The sequence below is a fragment of the Drosophila innubila genome (genome assembly GCF_004354385.1).
Source record: "Drosophila innubila isolate TH190305 chromosome 3R unlocalized genomic scaffold, UK_Dinn_1.0 2_E_3R, whole genome shotgun sequence".
Lineage (NCBI taxonomy): Eukaryota > Metazoa > Arthropoda > Insecta > Diptera > Drosophilidae > Drosophila > Drosophila innubila.
The window spans coordinates 23530998-23557102 of NW_022995380.1; the positions used below are offsets into that span (position 1 = coordinate 23530998).

At 37.1% G+C, this 26105-nt stretch overlaps 4 protein-coding genes across 5 annotated transcripts; 3 read left to right on the top strand and 1 right to left on the bottom strand.

The window, feature by feature from the left end:
• Positions 1-1621: 1621 nt before the first annotated feature.
• On the top strand, positions 1622-11962 carry LOC117791163 (J domain-containing protein). Of its 2 annotated transcripts, none has more exons than XM_034630840.1 (5): positions 1622-1737; positions 2376-2499; positions 6334-6435; positions 9183-9338; positions 10302-11962. In XM_034630840.1, exons 2-5 carry the CDS (start codon positions 2413-2415, stop codon positions 10533-10535), a joined length of 579 nt encoding a protein of 192 aa, XP_034486731.1. In that variant the 5' UTR covers positions 1622-1737; positions 2376-2412; the 3' UTR covers positions 10536-11962. The 2 variants fall into 2 exon arrangements, with proteins under 2 accessions (XP_034486731.1, XP_034486730.1); XM_034630839.1 differs by having other exon boundaries at positions 9183-9299.
• On the bottom strand, positions 11959-15007 carry LOC117789463 (prolyl 4-hydroxylase subunit alpha-2). Its single transcript, XM_034628494.1, has 10 exons — positions 14811-15007; positions 14578-14729; positions 14331-14487; positions 13974-14274; positions 12778-13171; positions 12636-12718; positions 12485-12547; positions 12345-12420; positions 12187-12276; positions 11959-12127 (listed from the first exon to the last, which is right to left on the bottom strand). Exons 1-10 carry the CDS (start codon positions 15005-15007, stop codon positions 12006-12008), a joined length of 1635 nt encoding a protein of 544 aa, XP_034484385.1. The 3' UTR covers positions 11959-12005.
• Positions 15008-16921: 1914 nt separating this feature from the next.
• LOC117789464 (prolyl 4-hydroxylase subunit alpha-2) lies at positions 16922-19794 on the top strand. Its single transcript, XM_034628495.1, has 6 exons — positions 16922-17388; positions 17445-17647; positions 17715-17869; positions 18948-19391; positions 19483-19654; positions 19706-19794. The coding sequence occupies exons 1-6, from the start codon at positions 16922-16924 to the stop codon at positions 19726-19728; spliced, it is 1464 nt and encodes a 487-aa protein (XP_034484386.1). The 3' UTR covers positions 19729-19794.
• Positions 19795-21223: 1429 nt separating this feature from the next.
• On the top strand, positions 21224-25467 carry LOC117791093 (prolyl 4-hydroxylase subunit alpha-1). Its single transcript, XM_034630748.1, has 8 exons — positions 21224-21462; positions 21859-22013; positions 22076-22223; positions 23115-23308; positions 23370-23515; positions 23584-24093; positions 24160-24325; positions 25343-25467. Exons 1-8 carry the CDS (start codon positions 21278-21280, stop codon positions 25441-25443), a joined length of 1605 nt encoding a protein of 534 aa, XP_034486639.1. The 5' UTR covers positions 21224-21277; the 3' UTR covers positions 25444-25467.
• Positions 25468-26105: the final 638 nt, after the last annotated feature.

A 26105-nucleotide genomic window follows, 5' to 3' on the forward strand; every position in this document is an offset into this window, starting at 1 on the left:
ATATAATACAAATAATTTAAGCATTTTATTCAAAGTTTAAATCTCACTTTGACGTATAATGTATCGAAAAAAGTATCAATATAAAAAAAATTTAATCCAATTAAAATTTAACAGGATTTTAAAGAAAAGTGCCTTCTTTTTAAAAGTCATAAAACCTTCTTAAGCCTTTTTATTTGCTGTTAAAAAAATCTCTTAATAATGCCGAAATATTTGCTTGTAAATAATCTGAAAAGTTGCTATAAATTCCGAAATTTTAACCCTAGTCCAACATTCTAAAGCTGCTCAACACTCCACTCGATTCCTTAACAAATACCGACTCTATCAAATTGTGTTACAGTCCCTTGGCCACACGAATTGTTTGAGTTGCGATTTTGCTTTCAACTAGATGGAGTACGAGGATAACAAATGCACAAAAAATGGACACACGACAAGCAATATGTCCTTGCAATCGCTTGCAATCCTTGCTGTGCCCTTTCTGTCTCTGTCTGTATCTCTGTCGCTGTCTCTGTCTCTGTCTAATGCTGGTCATCTGTGTATTGTTGGCTGCCTGCGGGTTCTCCTGCTAACAGACCAAACAGAAATGGAAATAAATAGTTGCTTAGCTCTTTGCTCTAATTAAAACGTTACGTTTCGTTTCGGACTGTTTCAATTCGTACTATCCGCTGTGTGAGTTTCGTATGTATTTGTAAGTAGGGGGTAGTTCAATTTGTAGACGTCACATACACCCACTGAGTGCGTATGTCCTCGTTGGACTCTATGCTGCCTGTCAAACGGTCTCATCTTCATTGCCTTTGCCTACCTACGAACCAACATACCGACCATGTCCTGGGCCTTTTGCCATTATGATGATTTATGGGCGGAAATTATTTTCGGGCCGAACATAACTGTTCATGGGGTCTATGAAAAGTTCGAGGTCTGCCTTTTTGCCCGCCACCCAAAAGTATGCAACAGTTTTCGCAAATTTCGTTTTCGATTCGGTTTGCTGCAAAGTTTGCTGGCATTTTTCACACTTGACTGCCGCTTTTAATTTGAAAAGCGATTTTCTGTCATTCGATTGGAACGTGCGGCCCACGCACTTTAGATGACCACAGATTGACGAATCTTAACTCATGCTGGCGTGCCGGAAAATGTGCCCAAAAATTTGAAGAAAAATTCGAAACATTTGTGGTTTTTTGTAGGGCAACAAGTGTGTGCTGTTAAATTTATGGCACAAACCATAAACGAAAGCTCTTCAGCGCTTTTATAGCAAAGCACACTTAAGAAAGCTTTTTAGCTGGAAGCCAAACAAACTTGAAAGCTTAGCGAGTGCAACCGTTCGCTTGACTTTGATTTTTATAATGAAAAACAGGTTGATTGATTCTAGAAGTTGGGTACTTTACCTGCTGCGCTGAGTCAGCTGCATAATATAGGTTTAACCCAGACTCAGCACTTAACCAGTTATAAATCAGCTGCTGGCCAACTGTTGTTGGTGTCTTACACGCTAACATTCAAAAGCTGAAACTGAGCGCGCTTATCACTTGTCACTGGAAGGCGGCCAGAAATGTCAAAAGTGCTTGAAAGTTCGCTGAAACTGGAGCGCGCTCTCTCTCTATCTCTCTTTCTCTGTCAGAGATAGATGCAAGCTCTTCCAGTGTGTAAGCCAAGCCAAATCAAACAGAGCCCCAGCCGAGTCGACCCAAAGCCTTTGGCAGTTTGAATTTCGACGTGTTGCCAGTCACAACGTGAGCGCTTCCAAATGTAATAATAATAATAATAATAATAATCAACTTACTACAAATCTACAACTTGTTACAAAAGTGCAAACAGAGAGCGACAGCAAGAAAGAGAAAGTGTGAGAGAGTGTGAGAGATAGTGAGACAGGCAGAGTTTAAGCTTTATGTGCAGTCACAATCACAATCACAACTTTAGCCTCTGTGTTTGGCTTGAGTGGCATTCGGGGCACTTGTGTTAAATTGTTTTGATTTCGAGAGCGCGAAGCAACAAACAAAAAATGTTGTTATTGCGGCGTATTAATGTTTACTGTTGTTTTTAAGCATCTGAATGCTAAGTGCAAGTGACTTAAAGAAAAAAAAAACATAAATAAATGTATTTTATGTATTTTAGATTTTTATTATTCCTTTCGTTTTTGTTTGTACCGCGAAGGTCATTTGTTGCTTTTACTTTTGTTGGTTTAATACAGTTCGGTTCGTTACGGAACGCATAAGACCTTTGAAAGGCATGAGTTAAGATTCAACGGAACTGTTATTATTTAGTTATTCACAAATGAATCAGAGCAAAAAGCCAAAAACGTGTTTAGAATTTATAATTCAAGAATATATATAAAATGATATTGTTCATAAATAATTTTTTAATTGAAATTTAATCTTGAAATTCAGTTAACTTCAACTCGCCGTTAAGAGAAACTCCGTCAAAATGAGTGCCGTGGATGCCATAATCAATTATAAACGTAATCCTAACGAGGACTTTTATGCTCTGCTTCAATGCGATGAGACCTCATCGGTAAGATTTAAAGTATAATTATAAATATAAGCAATAATTAGCTAAGAAAATAATTAGCTAAGCTACAAAAACCAAAATAATTATCAAGCAACAACAACATTGTCATTAACAGTTGCTGTCAAAGTTTGTAATTAGAATTAAATTGAATTAAGTTCGAGAACTTTTGTCAGTCTCAATTTTCACACGCCAAAATGAGATACGATGAAGTGATGAAAATGGCAACCGCAAAGAGGACGCATTTCCAGCCCAGACAGCAAGAGATAAAGATACAACAAGATTAAGATAGAGACAGAGATAGCAAGATAGACTGAGATACCAGATGAAATCAAATACAACTTGACGTCTGCTGATTTGGCTTTGAGTGTCGAGGCATTTGCTTTGAGAATTAGTTTCAATTACGCATCGCAATCGCAGACAGATTGAGATTCTGAAAATGTTTCTATTTCTCAATCAGAGTCGCAGTTTGACAGACTTGAAGGCAAAGAGTTGCAACTAAGTAGTAGTCTCATAAGTGCCAATTAAATGCTCATTGCCTGAGTCTGTGGGGAAAGCTGTTGGCTTGATTCTGGCCAAACAACTTTTTGGCTTCACTCTAAGCCCTTTAATTAACTTGAAACTTTTGGCTTAGTTTGCTTTCTTGTATATATTTGTTTTTGTGTGTGGGTTTTCTTAAGCCTGGCAATTATTTTGTTTAGTATTCTGTGCCCGAGTGTTAACCGACTCGACATTACTCAACTCGTACTCGTCCTTCCTCCTTTTATTCAGCAGAGATGGCACTTACCCTAAGTCTCCTCTTTGTTGACACTAAAACACTTTAAGTGCGATTTTCAAAGCATTATGTTGGCTTTTCAACCATTTTATTGAGCTGGATTTCTTGTCATGACATTCGCTTCAGGCTTACTATATTTTGTGGCTTGGAAAATTTCAATAACAAAATTAAAAGCACTCAAATAGCTGGAGGCTACAATTTTCTCTTCCAGTCTTGGTGTGAGCTGAATTAAATTCATTGGCATGAAAAATGTTTGCAATTTTCTACCCGTAAACATATTAGTTTTGGCAATTTTTCAAGCTGTCCATTGCATCATGTTGTGCCACATATTGAATTATGCACGAGCTCTCACAGGTGATAAGGGTACAGACAGACATGATGATAAAAGATGGAAAGGTCCTTGGAGGGTCAGAAATGTTTTCGCAGTTAAATTTATTATTATCGCTACAGAAACTAAGGTCCAACCTGTCTGTCCGTTAACAAAAAACGCTCAAAATGAGTATAAAAATCAATTATTTATATGATAAAAAGAGACTAATTTTTAATGCGTGTATTTAGAGTTTTAGGATAAATGAATGTATGAGTGTAAAAAGTAAAATAACAAGTTTGGAAATAATTTTTCTGATTTTATTTTATCAATAGTTGAAGTCTGACATTTTCTGAATTGTCCAGCTTGTTGCCCCAATGAAATTGCAACAATTCAAACGCCTCAGTTTGTCGCCATTATTATGGCAACTGCTCAGTGGATCAATTGTCTGGTCAGCAAATGAATTGAATTGTTTGCAATAGAGAGCTCAGAGGCTCTCTGCCATCTATTCTCGTACAGATGAGCTTACCATTGTGTCCAGATAAACCTATGTGAGGTTCTCTACCGTCAATTTGCATATGTCAGATCCACACAAAACTACAGCTGCCATATGAGTATAAACTTATTTATATATCTATACACGATGGGAAAACTGTGTGCAGTCCAATTGGATTTCGGGCTACGAGCTCATTTGCATATTTATGAGTATGTAGTACATTTGTCTCACAGCTTCTGGCATTATCAGAAACGGAAATTTGCTATAGTTAATTTCATGGCAATGCATATTAATCGAGCAACTCGATTTTAATTGGCAATTAAATTGCATTGCATTATGCAATTATTACAGTTGATGGCGTCAGAGTACTTTCTCAATTCAATTCACTTAAAATGTCAACTATATACACGAGGAATATTCCAAATTAATTATTATTGATATTTATAATTTTCGTATAATTAGTCAAGATAATGCACTTTCTTATACAATAGAATAAAACTCATTTGACTTCGAGATAGCGCTTATTATTTTTGATTTACTTAAAAATCAATCAAATTCTGTTGCTTACGCATTTAAATATATTTTCTAAATTAATCACGATTTGTGGTACGAGAGAATCTCAAAATATAGTTCATTCTAGAGCTAAAGTTGTTTTATTTTATTCGTTGTTTTGTATTTGCTTCTATTGTATATTAGACAATCTATTATACTGTTGCTAATTGGTTGAGAGAAATTCAAAATTTCACATGACAACATATTATTTGTTACCTCATCTTCCCCTTCTTGCATTTCCATTGATATATGACGCAAATTGAAATAAACTGTATATTTCAATGTACTTCTATGAGTGTGTGTGTTTGATGACATATCATGATTCAATGGCCATGGAAATTCAAAGACTTCCAACACACGTATTCGCACAGGAATGCAAACAGAAGCCACAACCGATGGATGTGCCAGAGATTCATTTAGTTAATTATAGGAGTGTGTATGTGTGTGAGTGTGTCTGTATAAGAGGGTGTGTGTGTGTGTGTGTGTGTCTGATAACCAAGCATGTAATGTCCTAGTCTGTGTCAATATAATTTGTTGGTCTGCTGTTGCCGTGCGTATGAGTAATATTAATTGCGCCGAAATTAATTATACGACTCGTTGCCCTTAGTTGAAAATCAAGGCATGAGAAAATGGAACGATGCTATTCCTCTGCATATTAAATAACTTATTGGCCTCTACTGCGATGCTGAATCTAGTTGCCTGACAAATATTCCCATAAACAATGAGTTGCTGATGCCTTTGGCAGATTTATGTCAATACTTCAGTCATGCAGAGTAAATATTTGCTGGCAACAGAAGACAAAAGAACGACGCTGACGGGCTGACTAACTGACAAACTAACTGACTGTATTTTATTCACATGCTGGGCATCTGTGTGCATTGTGCGCGAAAATCCATTTTCTCTTACAATACATTTAAAAACAAGAGGCTTTTGTGTTGAAGTTTGAAGCACCCCTCGCAGGCGTCTGCTGTGCAACATTTGAATGGACTTTTAATGCGCTTTTATGCCTGTTGATGTTGTTGTTATTGTCATTCTGATGACAACTGTCAAATCGCCTGGGCAGCCGCTTAACTTGGCCAACAGCAGTTGACTGGTTGTTTGGTTGTTTGGCTCTTTGCAATAAGCTGATGCTGTCAGCAACTTGTTGCAGACACTTTGGCTTAATTAATTTTCAATTGTTTGTACTGTTTTTAGCCATAATTGCTTTCAAGGTCGCCTCAATGCATAAAAACAAAACACTTTGGTGAGCCGAAAAAGTTTTTTAATTTCGCCAACAAACTTGGCTCGCATTAGATGCGTTTAAATACGAATGCTATTGCAATTCTATTACATTAAGTGGTTTTGATTTAGACACAATAGTTTCCGGCTCTCACCGCTCTGCTTTTGTTAGATTGCTATTCGTTTTTATCACATCCGCCCACACGGGATGTCTCGATTCTAAAGCCCTGTCAACTGAGACTCGGGCTGCTTTAGCTGTCATGTGGTTACAGCTACCAAATCCCAGTTGATTTGACTTTCTGCACTTTGAGTGAGTCAACTTCCTTATATGCTATTCATTTTGAAATAAGCATAAAATGTTTATATTTATTATGTAATACAAGTCTGTTTCATTTTAAAAATGTATGCCACAAAATGCTTAGTTAATTTACGGCTAAAAGAGAATGCTTTATTGCAATTTACTTAATTTACGCCATTTTCTGCCCTCCACAGCCGGAGCAGATTCAGGCCGAGTACAAGGCGCTGGCTCTTCAGTATCATCCCGATAAGAACAGCGGCGACAAGGATGCCGAGGCCAAGTTCCAGCAGCTAAAGGTAAGCAACAATGTGAATAAGCAAGAAAAAAAAATTATAATAAAAATAATGAAAAATAAAATAAAAAACAAGAAAAGTGGCAGCAACAAAAAAGAAAAGGCAAACGTTGAGCATTTTGCATATTTAATAAAGTGCCAGGTGAGTCCTTAAGCTGAACGCGAGGGGCGACCCACAACATTTACGCTTCGGGGGCAATATGTTTGTGTTGGCAACTTCAATGGGAGTGGGCGAGAGGGGAGGAGCGGAGGAGCGGAGAAGCGGAGGTGGGGTAATGGCTGATAACGCTGAGAGAAAACATGTTTTCATTTCAGGGTTACAAGTGGGCTGCAAGGCATTTGCTGATCTGTTCGAGCTTGCCATATCAATTTGCAAGTAAAAGCAGACAGTTAGCGTAATTAAAAAGAAAGCCAAGTACACACACACACACACACAAATACGCAGACGTACAAGGAGAGTGTGCGTGGAACATGCCAAACATGTTTGCCTGACAGTTGATTAAAGTTTTCACACACACACACACACATCATTTACACTCCACCTCAAATTGAATTTTACGCACAACAAAAGGAAAGGCAAACAGCAAGGGGCGTGGTCGTGGTTGTGAGCTGGTAATAGAGATCGCTCTTGAGAGATTGACATACATATTTTGAATTTGAAAAGGATTATTGATTTTGTACGCTGTCAGCGCAGAAAGCATAAAAACGCATGTGATGTGTGTACGTGTGTGTGTGTGTGTGCGTGTGTACGTGTGTGTGTATGTCACTATTGTTAGCTAACTTCCCGAAAGGGAACGACACAAACTTTGCCAAACAGTTGCCGTTTGTTTGTCCTCCTTTTTCTTCTTCTACATCTGTCGCTGCTCATTAGATTCCTGTCAGCTACAGCAACAATAAAACTGGTTATGCGTTTGGGCCAACACGATTGGTAACAGTAACAGTTAGAGTAACTGTAACAGCAACAAGTCGAGCGGAAGTCTCCTTTTGTGTAGGATTGTAACGGGACTGACAGCACAGCTCAAAGTTACCATAAAAACCGTAAATACAATTTGCAGCTCGTAAAGTTTACTCTCTAACTCGCAGAGTGTGTGTGTGTGTGTGTGTATATTAGTCGAACATATGCACCGACTGTAGTCAGATTAATAGCAGTTTTTTATGGACGCTGCAACGTGAAACCATAAAACAAATGCCATAAAGCAGAGGCTCAACTGAAATGCTGAGATTTAATGTGTCCAACCAGCTAACTTAAATTGTTTGAAGTGTTGGAACACAGTAAGAAATTGCTAATAAAGACGTAGAGATAAATCTAATATTAATATTTTTATAATAATTGTTTAGCTACAATTAAATGAAATATTTATATAATTTCAACTTTCAACTTTCTTAATAACAATCGAACAATCGACAGCCACCGATGTCAACTATTTAAAATTGTATATTCCTCCATATATTAGAGGGTAATGATTTTTTGACACCTAATTCCTTTTATACATTTTTTTTGGTATATACAATATTCTATAAATTTAGCTGGCAGCTGGAAACGACATTGACTACCGCTTTAAAATTGCAAATTTTATTCACTTGTCAGTGTACAATAAATAGCTTTTCATATTTATTTATTTATTTCGTTACTGAAAAAGTAACTTTTTATAAAGATCAATATTCAACAAAATAAATATAAATTTTATTTGATTTTTATGCAACAAGACAGCTGAAAGGGCAAGGGTTTATGTAATCAATGAATTTGACAGTTGTGCTCGACTCAAAGCTTTCTGGCTTGATAAATTTAAAGGCAAATTCAAGCTTTTATGGCCAATAGCTGAAGGGTGAAATTAATTAAAGAAAAATAAGCCAGCAACCAGCTAGCGGAAAATGGAAAAACTCTGCATGGTTGCATGCTGACCCACATAGTCAATGAGTAGTGAAATAATTGATTATCATGTAAGAATCATCAGCAACAAAGACGCCAATAAAATCTCAGCAAAGTAAATGTGTGTGCAAGGGAGAGTGTGTGTGTGTGTGTGTATGTGTGTGTATGCGGGTGACAGGGCGTACTTGGACGTGTGAGCTTTGAATATCAAACAAGGCTTGCTAGTAGGCGGCAATTTCCTAAAAGTAGTATGTACACTGAAAAAAAAGATCAACTTCTAAAATCAAGAACATTGGCGCTCTGGTTAGAGAAACCGTTTCAGTTGTGAAGCAGTATTAAACTTAAGTAACATTAATTAAATTACCAAGACAAAAAGAATTATAAATTTAAAAAAATATTTTTAATTTTAATAATTTTTTTTTTGATTTTAATTTTATGAAAATTTATTGTTAAAATAAGAACTTGATCTTATTTAAAATGTTCTCAAAACAGAGATGTGTTTTCTTAATCTAAGAATTTTATGTTCTCGCATTTTTTTGACCAAAATTCTTAGTTTTGACCCCAAAATCTTGATTTTAGAACATTGTATTTATCAGTGTAGATACACATAGATATATATGTATATATATATAAACACGTATCATGGCCAGATACGCTATCAAACCCACTTGTGCGTTTCAAAGTGTTTGTCTAGCATTCAGTGTGTGTGTGTGTGTGTGAATCTCGGGCCAGCTAATAAGTATGCTACGGAAATTGATTATAATGCAAGGCAAAGACAACAGAAGTCTTTTATGCTGTTTATTTGGGACTTGAGCAAATTTGACTTTTGTTTGACGATAGAAATAAACATGTTGAGTATTTGTTTTTGAATGCTCTTGCAGGAGGCCAAGGAGACGCTATGCGATCCGGAGAAACGCGCCGTCTACGACAAGTGGCGCAACAGTGGCATTTCAATGAGCTACAAACAGTGGCTGGGTATGAAGGAGCACGTCGGCCAGGTGAGAAGATACACAATTGCCGAGAAAGTGGATAAAGAGGTATGCGTATGCGCCAGGAATACAGCTAAATAAATCCAAGACAGAAAAAAAATGCAGAGAAGTAAACTTCAAAACCCTTTAAAAAATGTAGACACTAAAAGAGAAACTGTGTATTCCGAGTGCCGTTAGTGCAGTTTATTTATTTATTTATTTATATGTTTAGCTGTGCTACTCGTAGTTCAATATAATTTAATGGTACTCTCGTCTCCGCTCGCAACTAATGAAATAAGTCGCATTGTTGCATATTTAATGTTATTAGTTGCAACTCCGAGTCCGAGTCCGAGTTTCCAGTTCGCGTTTTGTGCTAATTTCCGTTGTGAATTGTTGTGGCCATCAAGGCTGTCCCGTTGCAAATCCGAGTACATCCTGCTTAAATTACTCTCATTGAGAGTGTTGGCCAGCTCATAAATTGGCTTTTGCATACAAATTACATTGGCTGCACTTTGGTTTTGTTTGTGGTTACCTGCAATTTGGGAACGTGTTGCCATTTTATTTTTTGGCCTTGGACACAGCATAGTTTTATGGCCACAGCGGTCGGGTTTTTGTTTATGTTTGAGTAATTAGTTTCGACTTTGGCACTAAACGGCACACAGGATAAGCAAACCTCAACTATTTATACTATTAAAACATGTGCAAAATATGATCTTAAATTTAGCATAAACTTGCAACAAACTATAATTTAAACTCCTATCTTAAAGCCTGATTCTGGTCGCCCGGTAACCTCCACTATTTACCTTTTTCTATGGTATTTTTTGTATGTGCCTCTTCATCCAAAAGTGTTCCAAGTGTGTGTACGCCTTGCATGCAAATAACTGAGGAGTAGCTAATGCATCTGTGATTCCATTTCCAACACAAATCCAAATCAGAGCACACCAAATGCATTAGCTGCTTCAAATCTGAACTTAATTATGATTGATGAACGGTAGTCAAACTAACTAATAATTATTTTCAATTCAATCAAAGTCCATGCATTGGGCCACACCAAAAACCAAGGATCGCATGCTACCCGAACCCGGAACCGCAGCCGGTCCACCTGGAGCAGGTTGCAGCAGCGGAGGCCTAACAGCCGCCTCCCCGAATCCGGCCCATCGACGGGCCTCGGAGGGCGGGGCCGCCCTCTACTACGGCAGCCGCAAGGCCGAGTGGGGCACTGAGAACACAGATGTGGCCAATAAATTTCGCAATTACGAGATCTAAGCTGTACAATTTGAACAGCTAAAATGGAGGGGAAGATGGGCACGTGATGAGTATCGATGTTTCTGAGATGAAGTGCAACCAAGTCGTAAGGGAAATGCATATTTGTAGCCCCTCAATGGGCAATATATCTTGATGTGAGTTTCAGACAAAAAATACATATTCCAGTTTTAAAACAAATACTTAAAAATACATAACCAACTGACAAATGTGCGTATATATCAAAAGAGCATTGCAAACAACTCAAATTACACAAAATGAATGTCTAATCAAATTTATGAGAATTATATATTAAAAGAGTACATATAAGTACAAGTATACAAAATACATACATATATTGATGTGAACTTACCGCATTCAGAATTATATAACTGTTTATAAGTGTATAAAAAATATAAACAAAAGAAAATGGTAATTAAATATATATAGAGAAGAAACTGTAATTTCAATAAACATAAGGCAGAAGGTGAAGAGTTCTAAGTTAAGTTAAATGAATCAATTTAATGCAAGAAATAAATTAGTGAAATTTTAAGTGTGGTTATCAAACTGAACAATATGAATATACACATACTTACAAGCACACAAAACTATAAAACTATAAATATATATATTTATCTACAACTATTTGTATATCGATGTATGTAAATGTCAACCCTATAAGACAATCCCTTTGGAAGTGTTTACTTGTGCACTAAAAACAAAACAAAAGAAATGATAAGAAATAATAAAACTAGCAGCAAAACGCCCACCACAAATAACTTTGCATATGCTAACAAAAACCAAGCAAAGAATAATACAAGAAAATACATGGAAAACTTACAAAAAAAATGCGAATTTAACAATTTTCTACACAAGTTTAACTGCATAGTCAAAAAGTAAAAAAATAAAAAAAAAAACAAAATGAACTTTCACTTGGTGTCCTTTAAAATGCAAAACTTAGTTTGCAACTAAACTAAATAACTGAACTATTTTATTAATGAAAAAGCAAAGTCACCAAAGGCTCATAAAAAAACCAATAAAAAAAAATATTTAAAAAAAAAGTAGAAAAAGGAACCAAAAAAAATATAAATGTTTTGATGCAATGTTGTTTTAGTGTCTCAAATGTTATACATATGCGAAAATAAGATTTTGCTAGCATCAAATACTTTATATAAATGTTTGTTTTTAAATCATATTGAATTTACTCAAATACACACATATTATAATTATTATTATGATTATTATTATTAACGGAAGATAAGCAGACAGTCTGTAACTGAAAAACAGAATATTTTAGAAACTTGCAGCTGCAAGCCAAAGGCAAAGTAAGTCGAGTCAAATATAAATGTTGAATTTAAATTAGATGGATTATGAATGTAAAACTGGCATAAACCAATAAAGTCAACTATTTAAACGGAGTCAACTCAACTTGAGAGGCTTCACGAATCAAACGAATTGTCTTTTATTCACTTTATTTTAATATAATCGTCTCATTTACTTATCCTCCAATTTTTTACTTAGCTCTAAAAGTTGATTCATCGTGATCAGAGAATCATCCCACAACTCGCAGGGACGTCGATCTGACTGAACGAACTCGCGTATCCAGCGATTTAGTACTAAATAAAAAATAAATAGCGGTTAGGTAAGGTTAAGACATTGGTCTGAACAGTCTTACCCCATTTGGAGCCTACAATGATGGGGCAGGCGCCATGTTGGACACGAACATCGCCCACGCCCGAGGCATGCAGGTTATACCAAAAAACGGCTAAAATACGAAAATAAAATATAATCAGAATTTTGGGGTATAGCTCAACAAGTCGACAGGACACGTACCCGCATATTTCTCTGGCTTTAGTAATTGCTTTATAATGGGAAAGGCGGTGCCACCGCCCTGTGCCACATCAGTAAGCTGTGAATAAAATTCGAGTAATTGAAGTGGTTTGACATTGGCAAATATACAAAAGGCAACTCACATAAAAAAGTACGGTGGCAATGCGATTGCCCATTTCGGGAAAGGACACCTGGTTGGTCTCAAACTAGCAAAGATATTAAAGTGTTACAGATTTGCATTTAAAGTTAATCAATCTTATAATAATTCAATTCAATCTCATCTTAAATACTTACGGCATGCTGATAAAACCAGTCCATGTGCTGAGCATAGTGTCCACCTATGCCATAGTTGGAGAACTGATGATCCTCAGCAAATTCTACAAAGCAAACATCTCTTTTTTTATACAAACTCCATCTTTCAAATATGAAAACATACCCATATTGAGATCTGTCATATCTGCCACACGCTGATCTATGGTTCTCAGCACCTTGTGACGTGTCTTGGGAATAAAGGTGAACTGACTAGTGCGAGCATTGGACACAACCGATGAGTTCAGACCCGTAACAGTGGCACGTTTAATCTTATTCCTTGTCAGTTCAGTTATCGTATCGATTTCACTCTGATAAATGACCTCGTGGTAGAGCAGGAGCAGCGGATCATCGCTCAGTTCCTCGACCTTAAGTGGTGCCAGCAGCAAGAAAGGATGCGTCTCCGTGAGATAGCCACAACGCAGATGACGCTGCTCTCCAGGAGTGGTCTTGATGTGGCCACTGCAGGTGTAACGATAGGCGTCGAATTCACTTAACTTCCTCAAATCCTCGGGCACGGGCTGTTGTAATTAATCGATTGATTTTTTAAGAAATATTTATAATATATGAAAATTTCAGTCTTCTAGGTCATATGGTTTGGGCTGTGCAATGATCAGTCAGTGAGTAAGTTAGGTCAAAGATTTTTATATATAGACATTTAACGATAACTGAGGCAGTGGACTTAAAAGATTATTTTAAAAAATATATATTTTTTTAAATTAATTAAAGCATATTAATAAAATTAGCTATTTAAAAAAATTATAAACTTATTTTGTCCATGACTGAGTCTGGTCAAGGAATTTTATATATTGAGATTTAACGATAACTAAGGCAGTCGACTTAAAAGATTTTTTAAAAAAATATATATATTTTTAAATTAATTAAAGCATAATAATAAAAATAGTTATTTAAAAAAAAAAACTTATTTTGTCCATAAGTAAGTCTGGTCAAGGAATTTTATTTATAGAGATTTAACGATAACTAAGACTTAATAGATAATTTAAAAAAATATATTTTTATAAATTATTTAAAGCATAATAATAAAATCAACTATTTAAAAAAAAAAAACTTATTTTGTCATTGAGTAAGTCAGGTCAAGGAATTTTATATATTTAGATTTAACGATAACTAAGGCAGTCGACTTTAAAGATTATTTCAAACAAAACATATTTTTATTTAAATTAAGTAAAGTGTAATAATAAAATTAGTTATTTAATAAAAAATAAACTTATATTGTAAAATACCAGTTGAATTTAAAGTCTTGAAATAAAAAGTAACAGTGCTTAGAAATATTATAATTTTTTGTAATTTAGGTGAACTTACTGGATGCTCTTCAATTTCCAGTTCACTGCTTATGACATTACTTTGTGATTGAGCGAGCAACAAGTGTTCTTGCTCCTTCTCCGATTTAAGGGTCTCAACTGTGCCATTGACAGCTCGATAATTAGTGAACCTGGCCTTGACCTGAGCCAGCAGCTTCTGAATTTTTGGCTGCAGCTTATGCCGATCGTTAATGGACAGGCGATTGTTGGCCTCCATTAGCCAGGCGTGAGCTAACTGCAAGTGCTCATCTCGGAAGGCCTGCTGAGCAATGTCCAGGCAATGTTGGGCATTCAGTTGGGTGCTTTGATGTTGTCAGAATGATGTTAAGTGAGTTTAGCCTTTAAGACAGATGCTTACCCATAGGACACACCGTCCAGTATTCCAGCTGCCACATGCTTCGCTTGCAGTCTATAAATGGATTGTAAGCGCAGCAATCCATCGATGGCTCCCTCCAGCTCCCTCTCGTTGGGCATGTACTTTTTGTGGCGCAGTTGATGCAACCGGGCGAGTGCCCCTGTCAAGTGAAAGAGAAAGAGAAACAGAGAGAGAGAGGAAAGCAACGTTTACTTAATGAAATTTGGTTATAAATGGATTTGCCACTCACTTTCGCCCGTTGTGGCTGCCATGAGATTCGTTGTACGTTGCCAGTCGACCGTCAGCCGTTTGCTCAGCAAATATTTGTTTAACGGACTCTCAAAGTATGCCACGCCCCATTGCAACGCCTCGTTACGCTCAAGCTCGTACTCGTCCAGTCGCCTGTAGTTTGTTTTAAATGTTAGTTGCCGATTGAGTTGTAGTATCAAAGTTGATTAGTTCCACTTGCAACTGGCAACTTACGCTTTCAGAAAATCCAATTTACTCTGATTATCGGCCATGAATTTTTGCATGTACTGCAACATTTTCTGCTCATAGCCAAAAACCTTGGACATCTCATGTATCGACGAATAGAACTCGCCATTTGCTCCGCAATAAAACAGCACTGCGAACACGGCAAGTGCCACATGCAGCATCCGTGTTGCCCCCGAGTGTAGCATTCTCAATCACGTCTCGCGGTTAACTAATTTCGCAAAATGACCCCACAATCCCATGAATCCATCGATAATATCTTTGAGTCCAAGAGCAGCATCATTCTAGGCGACTCTTTCAGCTCATTAAGCAGAACCTGTTTCCGTGTGTTTGGTAAGCGTAAAGAAAGCTCGAGGTTCATTGTGCCCAACAGGTTTTGATTCGAATATATTGGCTAGAACTGGCTTTAAAGTTGTAAGTTGAGACTACACGTGTTATCCCAAATCTGTAAAGCTTTCATTAAATCAGTTTAGGACAGAAAGTAAAAGGAAATAGTTACAATTCCAACAATTAACAGAATTCACTGCTTATATATCTATATATAAATATATTAAGTTATTTATATCAGGAAATAACACCGTAACCGGTATTGGAACCGTTAACCGAAACCAACCGTTTCATTTTTAGTACCGGAACTGAAATTAATTCTCTTTCAAGAACCGAAACGCTTGTAACGGTACGGTTGTGCTAGATCAAAGAGTTGACAAACTTGCAACTGTCATAACTTGAAGAAAACTGACCCAATTTAAAATCGGAATGTCATTTTGATCGTGGTTTGCCCTTTATATTCATTCTGTATTTAAATTTTGTTCATTTAGAAATTTTTTTTAATATTTTGACTAACGAAGCCATGGTTCTATGTTGATGGTAAGGGTCACACCTTTGAAATTTTGAAAATGCCAAATTTTAAGTCTCAAGTTTTTGATTTTAATCAACTCCTTATATCGTTATAAGTATAATGTTTCAAGTGAGTGCGATTCTCTAAACACTTTATGTATGACTGGGAATCGGAAATGTAAGTGCTGGCAATAGTATTCATCTTTATCGATCAGTTGGAGAGTTGTGTGAAGAATATTTAGAAGACACAGGAAATACGAATAGAAACATGGAGCGGCGCGTAAGAATAGAATCATTTTGGAGGATAAACTCAAAGCACAACTCTAAAATTTACTTAGTTAGTAGCTGCTCTTAGTGTCATAGTGAAAATGATTATTGTAAAGTTTAATTCCCTAGATTTTAATCAATACTGGTTCTTTTAAAGACACTTTAGATAATATTTGTAATACCTTTAAAATAGCACAATAATAATGACAAATCAGAACAATTTTTTTTTGGAATATTCAAAGAAAGATTTATTTAAAACTTAGCTCTAATCCAATTATGTTGCTCAAAGCTTAATTCCAGAAATATAAAAGAAATAATAATAATAAGGCAACTGTTTAAATATTTATTCAACTACTGTAAGAAACTCTTAGCTGCTAGCAGATGAACAGTAAAATATGTAAAGCTATAATACTTTAATACTTTCCAGATGAGTTTTAAAGTTTTATGTCAGAACTTATGCAACTTGGTTAATGGAAATACCAGACTGCGGTAAAAATGCAGTTTAAAACAACAACAGAAGGTGAAAATGTTGCTAGTCAAGGAAAAATACAATTTCATTACAAAAATATTTTTATATCTATGCAAAGTAAAGATTACTCAAGCACAGAATTGAAGAAATTATGCTTTTTTATACGATTTTAGTCTTAAGTGGGACTCTTAAAGAAAGAAGAAGAATGTTATAGATATATATGAAGAAATATATGTGTAAAAGCACAAGAAGCAGATCAAAAGACAAGCAGAGGAGAGTTGGCTTTTTCACCTTTCGCAAAGATTCATAATTTCAGTTTAGCTGAAATAGCCAAGCCGGTTGGTCAGTCGCTGCTTATATAACTATTTGGAATAATTAGCCGTTGTGTTCTAGCAAATGAATAATACATAATAAGTTGAAGCACGTCACAAACAAACCACTCATCAGCCATTGACCCGGTCAACAGCGAAGCGAAAACAACAACAACAACACCAAAAAAACAAATCAAAATATGCAAATGCCGCAAGCAATGAAATTTCTGTGGTTGCTTTGGCTAGCTGTGATTTGGACAAGTGATGTGAGAGCCGCCAGCGAGGAGCATTTGAGGGAACTGGTCGCCACGGAGACGTCGCTCATCGATGGCCTGCGGGAATACATTGAAGCATTGGAGCAGCAGCTGATGGTAATCAAGCGAGAGACATCAGCTATTGAGCAGATACATCAGTTGGTTGGAGAGCAAGTGGATGAGCACATGGGTAATCCGCTGAATGTTCTCACAATACTGAAGCGTTTCCACAGTGTTTGGCCACTGATTGAGCAACTGGCAAATGACACATTGAGTCTGGCCGATAGTCTGCCCGACTATGAGATGGAACTGCAGCTGCCCAGCGAGGAGGATTACGAGACAGCTCTGCTCAATTTGCTGCGACTGCAATCCGTTTATAACTTGGAACCTGCCACCCTCTCCCTGGGCATAGTCAATGGACTCAAGTTGGGGTAAAGTATGCACCAAAAGAGCAAACAGTATGATAATAAGGTCGCATATTATAAAGGTCAGCCATGTCCTGGAGTGACTGCCTTGATATGGCGCGTAACTCGGATCGGAATGGAGACTACGCCGTGGCCAAGTACTGGGTGGAGACGGCTCTGGGAAAGCTGCCAGCTGCTGTTAATGCAACAAACTTCTCAGTCAGCGAACAGGAACGCGGAAAAGTCCAAATACTGGAGACATCCCTGAATATGGATTATCGCGCAGGTGCGTTCTCCAGTCTCAATGCATAAAACTTTACTAAAAATTGTATAAAATTGTGTGCGTTTTACAGGTGAATTCTCGAGTGCCCTAACAACCGCCAAAGAGTTGCTTCTGCTGCGACCCACTAACCAAAATGTGCAGAAAGCCAAGGCCAAGATTGAACGGGCCATAAATACAACTCAAAAGAAAGTTCTGCCAAAACGAAAATCCAAGGCAAAGGTAAATGCAAAAATATAAAAGTGGCGGATTATGCAACAAACTAAAGTTTAATATGCATGAGTGAATCGGTTTGAAATCGGTTAAGTTTTGGCAAAAGTTATTACAGTTTGAAATGTATAAAAAAGTGTCAGGCAAAAAAGTAGACAGCTATGGAAAAAATTAGGTTTTCCAAACTTGATGCAGGATAAATTAAAGGCTCAAACTATGATTAAATTGACATTTCGCGAGGAAATCGGTTAAAATATGACAAAGTTATGGCAGCTTGAAGTTTTTGAAATATCGTTAAGAAAAAAGAATGGAAAACTATAGAAAGTGATGGAAAAAATATTTAATTTTACAATATCGATACAGAATCAAAATAGAGGCTAAATAATGTTTAAATTTACATTCCGTCAGGAAATCGGCTAAAATTTGACAAAGTTATGACAGTTCAAAGTTTTTGTCAAGTGGTAAAAAGTATTGAAAAAATGGACAGTAATGGAAAAAAATTTAATTTTTCGAATTTGATGCAGAATCAAAATAGAGGGCAAATAATGCTAAAATTTGCATTTCGCATGAAAATCGCATAAGTTTTCCCCAAGTTATGACAGTTTGAAGTTTGTCAAGGGAAAAGGTAACAGTTATGATTTGGGTTTGGGTTCCCAAATGTGATACAGAATCAAAAATTAATTAAATAATAATATTCTTAAATCGTGATTAGGTTTTTTTTGTATATAAAATGCAAATTTAAGTCGATAGCCGGTATATCCACCTGAATTTATGATTGTTTCACGATTATATTTTTGTAAATACTTGAAATTAGCCGCTATGTGTACCCTCTACTACGCCTTTTCGAAAAAGTGTCATCACCAGTCCTTGTTAGATACAAACATACTTACATCATGAAACTATTCGTGTCTCTGTGGAATAACTTTCATGTTTGAGAACTCGTCTATTTGTCACGGAACTTTGTAGATAGTGCGTGCATTGTGACTGTATAATATATTTAGCCCGTTCTATAGAAAAAGTCAACAAACTTCTATTTGCCTAAAAGTGTATCGATTAATATCAGAATAATATAGATATTTTTATGACTATTTTCAAGCTGTCCAAATCGGTTGAGCAGCTGCTTATTGATGAGCTCTGCCGAGCGGCGACTCAACAGGTGACAACAGGAAGTCGAGTGTTGGAGTGTCGCCAAGATAACTCGTATCTGCGTATGCTACGCTTGGAGCAACTAAGTGAGGATCCACACATAATGCTCTATCATGATGTGATCAGCTTCCGTCAGGCAGACAAATTGATTAGTCTTGTGGATGATAAACCAGACGAGCAGCAACTGAAGGGAGTCGCCACCTTTGCTCCAATGGAAGTCAGCAAGTTGGGACTGAAATTGTTGCGTGGCATCCATAATCAACTGGATGTGGGACAAGCAGAGATGTGGCAGGCACGTCGTCACAGTCACGAGCACGTGACGGAGCCAGAGGTGCCATCAACCACAACGGGACATGTGGGGCAAGTGGAGCATGTGGCACGCGCAATGCTCAATGTGCGTCATTTTAATGAAATGATTAGTTAATATATCACTAATTGCCTATTATCGCATATCTCCCTCCACCCACTCTCACTCTCTAAATTAGCTAAATGAGTCCAAGTTGGGTGGTGCTTTGGTCTTTCCACAATTAGAGCTCAGCGTCAATGTCCCACGGGGTTCTCTGCTCTACTGGCGTATTCGCAGCTTTAACGAGTTGCCGAGACTGGATTACCGGAGTCGCCAACTTGTCTGTCCCGTATTGTTGGGCACACAGTTGTGTAAGTAAACACTTCTGCTCCAATAGCTGTGATTTAATTTGCCATTTCCAGCACTCTGGACAAACCTGAACTGAGTCCCGGCAACGACTGAAACCCGTTGAGGTTCTTCACGCCCTTTAATCTTTCGCTAATTGCCGCAATGAAAAATAAAAACTGCAATGACGACATCTCATATCATTGAGTTTCATTTGGACTTTCATCTGTCATTTAATGCACATTTCAATGGACGTGGCCATTATGGCCAGTTACGTAATTAAAGAGCAAACAAATTTAAATATTTATGCATCAGATCTTTGCATAATTAGCATAACGCCGACACTTTGTCTGTTTCCCAGCAAATGTTGTTCTTTAGACAGCAACAGGAAATAGTTTAAACAAATATTGGCTCATAAAACCAATGCGAATGTGCCAAGTCAAATGTTAAACAAAACTGTAAATCAAATGACGAATTAAACATAAGCAACACAATAGCTGTTATAATGAATTTTACTTGCTCGTTAATTAACGCAATAAAACCACAAACTTATCATAAATATAACCTGTACTTTCAATTCAAGACTGATGGCTCTTAATATCACTAATAGATACTCTAATAGTTATTTCTACACAATATTATATTTTTACTTTAATTCCTAGTCAAAATTAATTATTCTTTATTTTCATTTATCATTTTTCACACTCCTTCAAATATTCAATGTAATTTATTTTTTAAATTGTTTTCAAATATATACCCTCTAATTTAAAAATAATTGTAATTGATACTTTTTTACTAGGTACTCAAAATTTAAAAGCTAAAAGATATTTCACTAAAATTTATTGTGGCATTTCTTTCTTAACTTTTTCAACTTCTAAAGCTTCCGCGAATTTATGAAAACGTTTAAATTTATAGCAGATCATGGGAACAACCAATCTGAATATTTAAAAATCCAGTATAATAAATTTGGTCGGCGTTTACCAACACTGCTAAAACAATAACAATGTACATACGACTGCATTATTAAATATCAAACGACTCGCAGTTAATTAGCTTGAATTAATAAGCAATCGAATAAGGCAACGATATATTTATTCGAAAAGAGAGCGAGCAAGAAAGACGGCAAGAGAGAGCGTGCGAGCATGGGGAAGGGAGATGGAGTGAAGTAGAACTTGGGGCTGGTCAAAAGCCGAAACAAGCTCATGATAAGCATCACTAAATCAGCTTTGGCAAAGCCATAAAACATGCTTAATCGCCACGAAACTCGCATGCTCTTCATTAGAGTGGCTCATAATGCGTATAGTTTGTTCATAGACAAAGACATGGACATGGCGCGTTAGACATATCCGTAGACAAACATCGATTGGTTATGCAAATAATGTAGTATGTAGTTAGCACCCGGTCTAAGCTGTCGCCGATCTCAGAATCGATTCTGCCAAAACGTCTGTCATCGCTGATTTTATTCTCAGCGAGATCTCTGGGGATGTTTTCAAACAACGCCATCAGTTCATTGTGAGACGCGTTGAGCCGCGGACGCCAAAAATAAATACAGCAACTGGCTAATGATATTCTAAGCCACAATAAATACGCAGATTAAGTATACGACGAGGACTTAATATTAAGTATACGCACACAAACATTCAGCTAAAATGCGGGAAAGTGTTAGACTGTTGGCAACATTGCTATTGGCCAGCCTTGGTTGTTTTAGCCAAGCTTCGGATTACTTTTCATCCATCTCAGGATTGGAGCAGTTGCTTCACACGGAGCACACTTTAATGAGTGACTTGAGTTCGCAGCTGGCTCAGACTCGAATTACTTTGCAGCAGTTGGAAAAGTGAGTACTTGTAATATGACATTGAATAAAACACAAGTCAATATTCAAAAATATGATAAGCAATATTCAAGTTGTAATCAACTGGTTGTTGTTTTATGTGTTTATGGATCAACTTAAGATTCATAATATAAGCAACTATTGACAAGTTCTTTAAGCTTAACATTTAGCATTTCGCTTTCGTTTTCGTTTTGTATATTCTGCTTAAATCGTAAAAAAAGTTTTATGTATTTGAATCAGAAATAAATTAGAATTAATTAAAAGCTGCGCTATCAAAGCGCTGTGAGGTTCATATTATGACGCCCAACTTCACAAAAGAGCTGAAACTGGTAGCGGCCGATTTATGATTAGAAGTTCTAAACCCGTCTAAACCAAAAATCCTAATAACCTGATCCACAGAGAGCTGGCCGCAATAGAGGTGGAACATGCACTGGCTGCAAGAGGCACCGAGAACTATCTAACCAATCCAATCAACGTCTATCGATTGATGAAGCGTCTGCACACGGACTGGTCACAGCTGGAAAGTCGAGCACAGCAAATGAGCAGCCAAATCCGTAATCATAATCATCAAATTTGTGCCCGATGTGAAACTACAATTTGATTTGAACTCTTGCAGATTTTAATATAACCCAACACTACGGATTGAACTTTCCCAGCCAGGAGGATGTCGATGGTGCCGCATTGGCACTGGTTCGCCTGCAGAGCACCTATAAATTGGACGTGGCCCAAGTGGCTGCCGGCATACTCAATGGCATCAAATATGGGTGAGAGGGCCTACCCCAAATAAGCAATAACCAGTCAGGCTTGAAATACATTGAGTACTACATACATACTTATATTACTCACACTATGTCAAAGCGTACAGGAGCGGATAGCTTTATTTAGGGATGAACGAATCTTTATTAGAAAGAATTTTATTGAAGCAAGCTTATTTTTTTATATAGCCTCTCTTTTAAGATCTCTCTTCAAAGGGTGCAAAAATTATAAATTTATTGATATTATTGTAGCAAGTTCTATGTTTTGTTTTTTTACATATATAATGAAGCCTCTCTAATTAGAGCTCCTACAAAACTGTGTAGAAATTATACAATTTGATTTTTCTCGCATATTTCGTAAACAAAAGAAAATATAAGTTGAGTATGAATTTTTAATATCAATAAAACGAGAATGATAATAACATTCAAAAAGTCAAATAAACTTAAAGCACGGATATACTACATATATGAATATTAGAAAACACAATAAGCTAAAGTTGTTTAGTATTGTTTTCATTTTTTGATTTAATTTAATTCGGCATACATATATTAAAGTAAAGAAAACTTAGTATAAATATGTTAGAGTTGACAATATTTATTAACAATGTATACAACTTTAAAGAGAGAGAAGTATGTTTAGAAAATCTAGAGTTTATCGAGTTAAAATCTTTTTCTAGTACAATTTTCTAATGTATACTTATTTTATTCTGAGTTTACTCAAGTGTCAAAAACCTGCTCTCTTTTTATTCCACTAATTTCTAATTTTTCAACGCCCCACTTGGGCGCTTATCACCTGTCTAATCCGCCCCTGGTTTAGATATGCTGTAGCTGTTTCCTGTCGATGGAAAGCTAAAACCCCAATCATATTCATTTCGATTTTTGCGTTGCCTTTATTTTTAGCACGGACATGAGCTGGCAGGATTGCTTTGTGTTGGGTCAACAACTCTTTGAAATGGAGGACTACAACAACACCAAAGTGTGGCTGCGCGAGTCCATGGAGCGATTGCGCCGCCACCAGCCACATCCCAACACAGCACCTGAGCCATCGATAGTGAACAGCATGGAGATGGTGGCCAAGAGTTTATTCCAAATGGGTAAGCAGAACCCCGTCAACTTATCGGCGAACTTGATGCATATTTACCAAGCGATTTTTAGGCGACTTTGACACGGCATATGAGTTGAGTCAGCGTGTGCTCGAGCTTGATCCATCGCGTATCCGGAACTGGCACCTGGGCGACAAGGCCGCCAAGCTGGTGATGGTTGAGGATGTGCCACAACTACAAAGCGCCGAAGACTATAAAGTGAGTCAATTCGATTCATCTGTGCTGTGACTAAATTTAGACTCAAACTCCCATTCGAACGTGTACAGCTCACACAGGAGTTCGCCCAGTATGAGAAGGTGTGCCGTGGTGAGGTCATCCCCTCCCCAGCCCAACAGCGTCCCTTGCGCTGTCGCTATGCACGTGGACAACACGCCTATCGACTGCTGGCACCGCTCAAGCTGGAGGAGCACAGCTTGGATCCGTTCGTGGTGACCTACCATGACATGCTGAGCCCACACAAAATCGCCGAGCTGCGACAAATGGCCGTGCCGCATATGAAGCGTTCCACAGTCAACCACAAGCTGGGGGGCAAGGGCATGAAGTCCGAATTTCGCGTCAGTAAAAATGCTTGGTTGGCCTACAACACGCATCCGACAATGGGGCGTATGTTGCGTGATATGAGCGATGCCACCGGGCTGGACATGACCTACTGCGAGCAACTGCAGGTGGCCAACTATGGAGTCGGGGGGCACTACGAGCCACATTGGGACTTCTTCCACGATAGCCGACATTATCCCGCCGAAGAGGGCAACCGCATTGCCACAGCCATATTTTATGTGAGTTGACAAGAGCCTAATCCTAACATAACGTCTCGCGGAAATAATGAAATTTTCAAATTGCAGCTGTCGGATGTGGAGCAGGGCGGGGCCACAGCTTTTCCCTTTCTCGACTTTGCAGTGCGGCCGCAACTAGGCAACGTATTGTTTTGGTATAATTTACATCGCTCTCTCGACATGGACTATCGGACCAAGCACGCTGGCTGTCCAGTTCTAAAGGGCAGCAAGTGGAGTAAGTAAAACCCATAACAATAACAGCTACTAATCACAGCTAATCTAATCTTCAATTTGAATTATATATATGTATTATGTACGTATTTATTACAAAAAAAAATTAAACATATTCAAGGTTGCTACGAAGAAAGCAACAAAATCAATCACTATTATACCCTGTGTCCATTAAAATTAACAAAAAAGGGTATAATGTGTTTGTAGAATGTATATAACAGGCAGAAGGAGGCGTGGCAGACCTCTCAAAATGTATATATTCTTGATCATGATCAACAGCCGAGTCCAACCATGTCCGTCTGTCTGTGCGTCTGTCTGTCCGTCTGTCCGTCTGTTTGAAGGCGTCGATCTCAGAGACTACAAGAGCTAGAGACTTCAAACTTAGTATGTAGGCTTCTGAGTACCGTATGCAGATCAAGTTAGTTTTTATTTTTGGATCGGACCCCTATATCATATAGCTGCCATAGAAACCATAGGTCGAAATTGAAGTTTAAGTATGAAAAAGTTTTTTGTTTTTTGAGATATATTAACCAAACGGCCAGAATATGCGTTTGGATTAATATTATACATTCTTAATATTATACATTCTGACCAAATTTGATTCAAATCAATCAACTATGTCATATAGCTGACATAGAGACGCTCAGTCGAAAATCAAGTTTTAGTATGAAAAAGATTTTTGTTTTTTGAGATATCTTAACCAAACTGATAGAAAATGCATTTAAGTTGGTGTTATATATCCTGACCAAATTTGGTACAAATCGATTTTCTATATCATAAAGCTGTCATAGGAATAATCGGTCAAAAATTAACAGTACAGAGTACCTGGGCACAGGGTATCCTACTGTCGAGCGTACCCGACTGTAGCCGCCCACTTGCTTTAATTATTTTTAATAGAAAAATATATTATCTAAATATTTATATTATCTAATAATTAAATCATCAGTTTATTTTGATTTTTTCTAAGAATAATTTTGTAAAAATAGATTATTTATTTTAATATTTATCATTTATTTTACAGTTGGTAATGTTTGGATACACGAGGCTACTCAGACTTTTGCTCGGCCCTGTGACGTCTATCGAGATAATGAAGCTTCGCTAGGCTATGATATTATTAGATAAATATATATATTATTTTTAATTATGTTAAAAGCAAGTGTTGTCTTTATTTAATACAAAAGTGTTTATGGGGTTAAGCGCTCGAGTAAAGTTAAAAGCTTACTTTGAGTGATTTCTTGCTGCTTTCAAAGTTGACTCAAAACAAAGCGAGAGATAAAGATGAGAATAAGATGAAGCGAGTTAAGATTTGCCGGCAATTTGCATAAACAAGTTCACGGGCAAAGTTTTGGTTCATTTGCATGTTAGTGAGAAATGCTAAGAGAAGTGAGAAAGACTCTGAATTGTCAGCCAAGTGAAAGTAATTAAATGTGGAGTAGAAAAGTTATGTCAATTGTTGATTTAGCTGGAGCTTTCTAGAAAGTTTTTCAGACTTAGTGATAGTTTATTAAATTAATGAATTATGGTCTGAGTTTCTGTATAAAGTATTTGTCTAAGAATTTAAGGTCTATTGACCTCATTGTCAGCTGTACATACTCCCTTGGTCCATCCGCGTAAATTGCCCGAGGGCAGTTCCTTAACCACGTTATTAAAATGCCGGCATAAATAACAATCGCTGCCAAAGCTCGGCAACACCAATCACCGGAGCTTTTTTGAGTCTGAAGATCCGCTGAAACTCAAACCCGAGCAGTTCCCATCGAATCGCCGCCGCGAAGACAGCACGAGTT

Excerpts from the sequence above, each read along its gene's own strand:
- LOC117791163 (XM_034630840.1), top strand. The coding sequence starts at position 2,413 with ATGAGTGCCGTGGATGCCATAATCAATTATAAACGTAATCCTAACGAG. Across the intron at positions 2,500-6,333 it reads AATGCGATGAGACCTCATCG|CCGGAGCAGATTCAGGCCGA; the intron begins GTAAGATTTAAA and ends TGCCCTCCACAG. Across the intron at positions 9,339-10,301 it reads CCGAGAAAGTGGATAAAGAG|TCCATGCATTGGGCCACACC; the intron begins GTATGCGTATGC and ends ATTCAATCAAAG.
- LOC117789463 (XM_034628494.1), bottom strand. The coding sequence starts at position 15,007 with ATGCTACACTCGGGGGCAACACGGATGCTGCATGTGGCACTTGCCGTG. Across the intron at positions 14,275-14,330 it reads CTGGACGGTGTGTCCTATGG|CACCCAACTGAATGCCCAAC; the intron begins GTAAGCATCTGT and ends ACAACATCAAAG. Across the intron at positions 12,548-12,635 it reads ACTGGTTTTATCAGCATGCC|TTTGAGACCAACCAGGTGTC; the intron begins GTAAGTATTTAA and ends TATCTTTGCTAG.
- LOC117789464 (XM_034628495.1), top strand. The coding sequence starts at position 16,922 with ATGAAATTTCTGTGGTTGCTTTGGCTAGCTGTGATTTGGACAAGTGAT. Across the intron at positions 17,870-18,947 it reads AATCCAAGGCAAAGGTAAAT|CTGTCCAAATCGGTTGAGCA; the intron begins GCAAAAATATAA and ends ACTATTTTCAAG. Across the intron at positions 19,655-19,705 it reads ATTGTTGGGCACACAGTTGT|CACTCTGGACAAACCTGAAC; the intron begins GTAAGTAAACAC and ends TGCCATTTCCAG.
- LOC117791093 (XM_034630748.1), top strand. The coding sequence starts at position 21,278 with ATGCGGGAAAGTGTTAGACTGTTGGCAACATTGCTATTGGCCAGCCTT. Across the intron at positions 22,014-22,075 it reads GCAAATGAGCAGCCAAATCC|ATTTTAATATAACCCAACAC; the intron begins GTAATCATAATC and ends GAACTCTTGCAG. Across the intron at positions 23,309-23,369 it reads CAAGAGTTTATTCCAAATGG|GCGACTTTGACACGGCATAT; the intron begins GTAAGCAGAACC and ends AGCGATTTTTAG.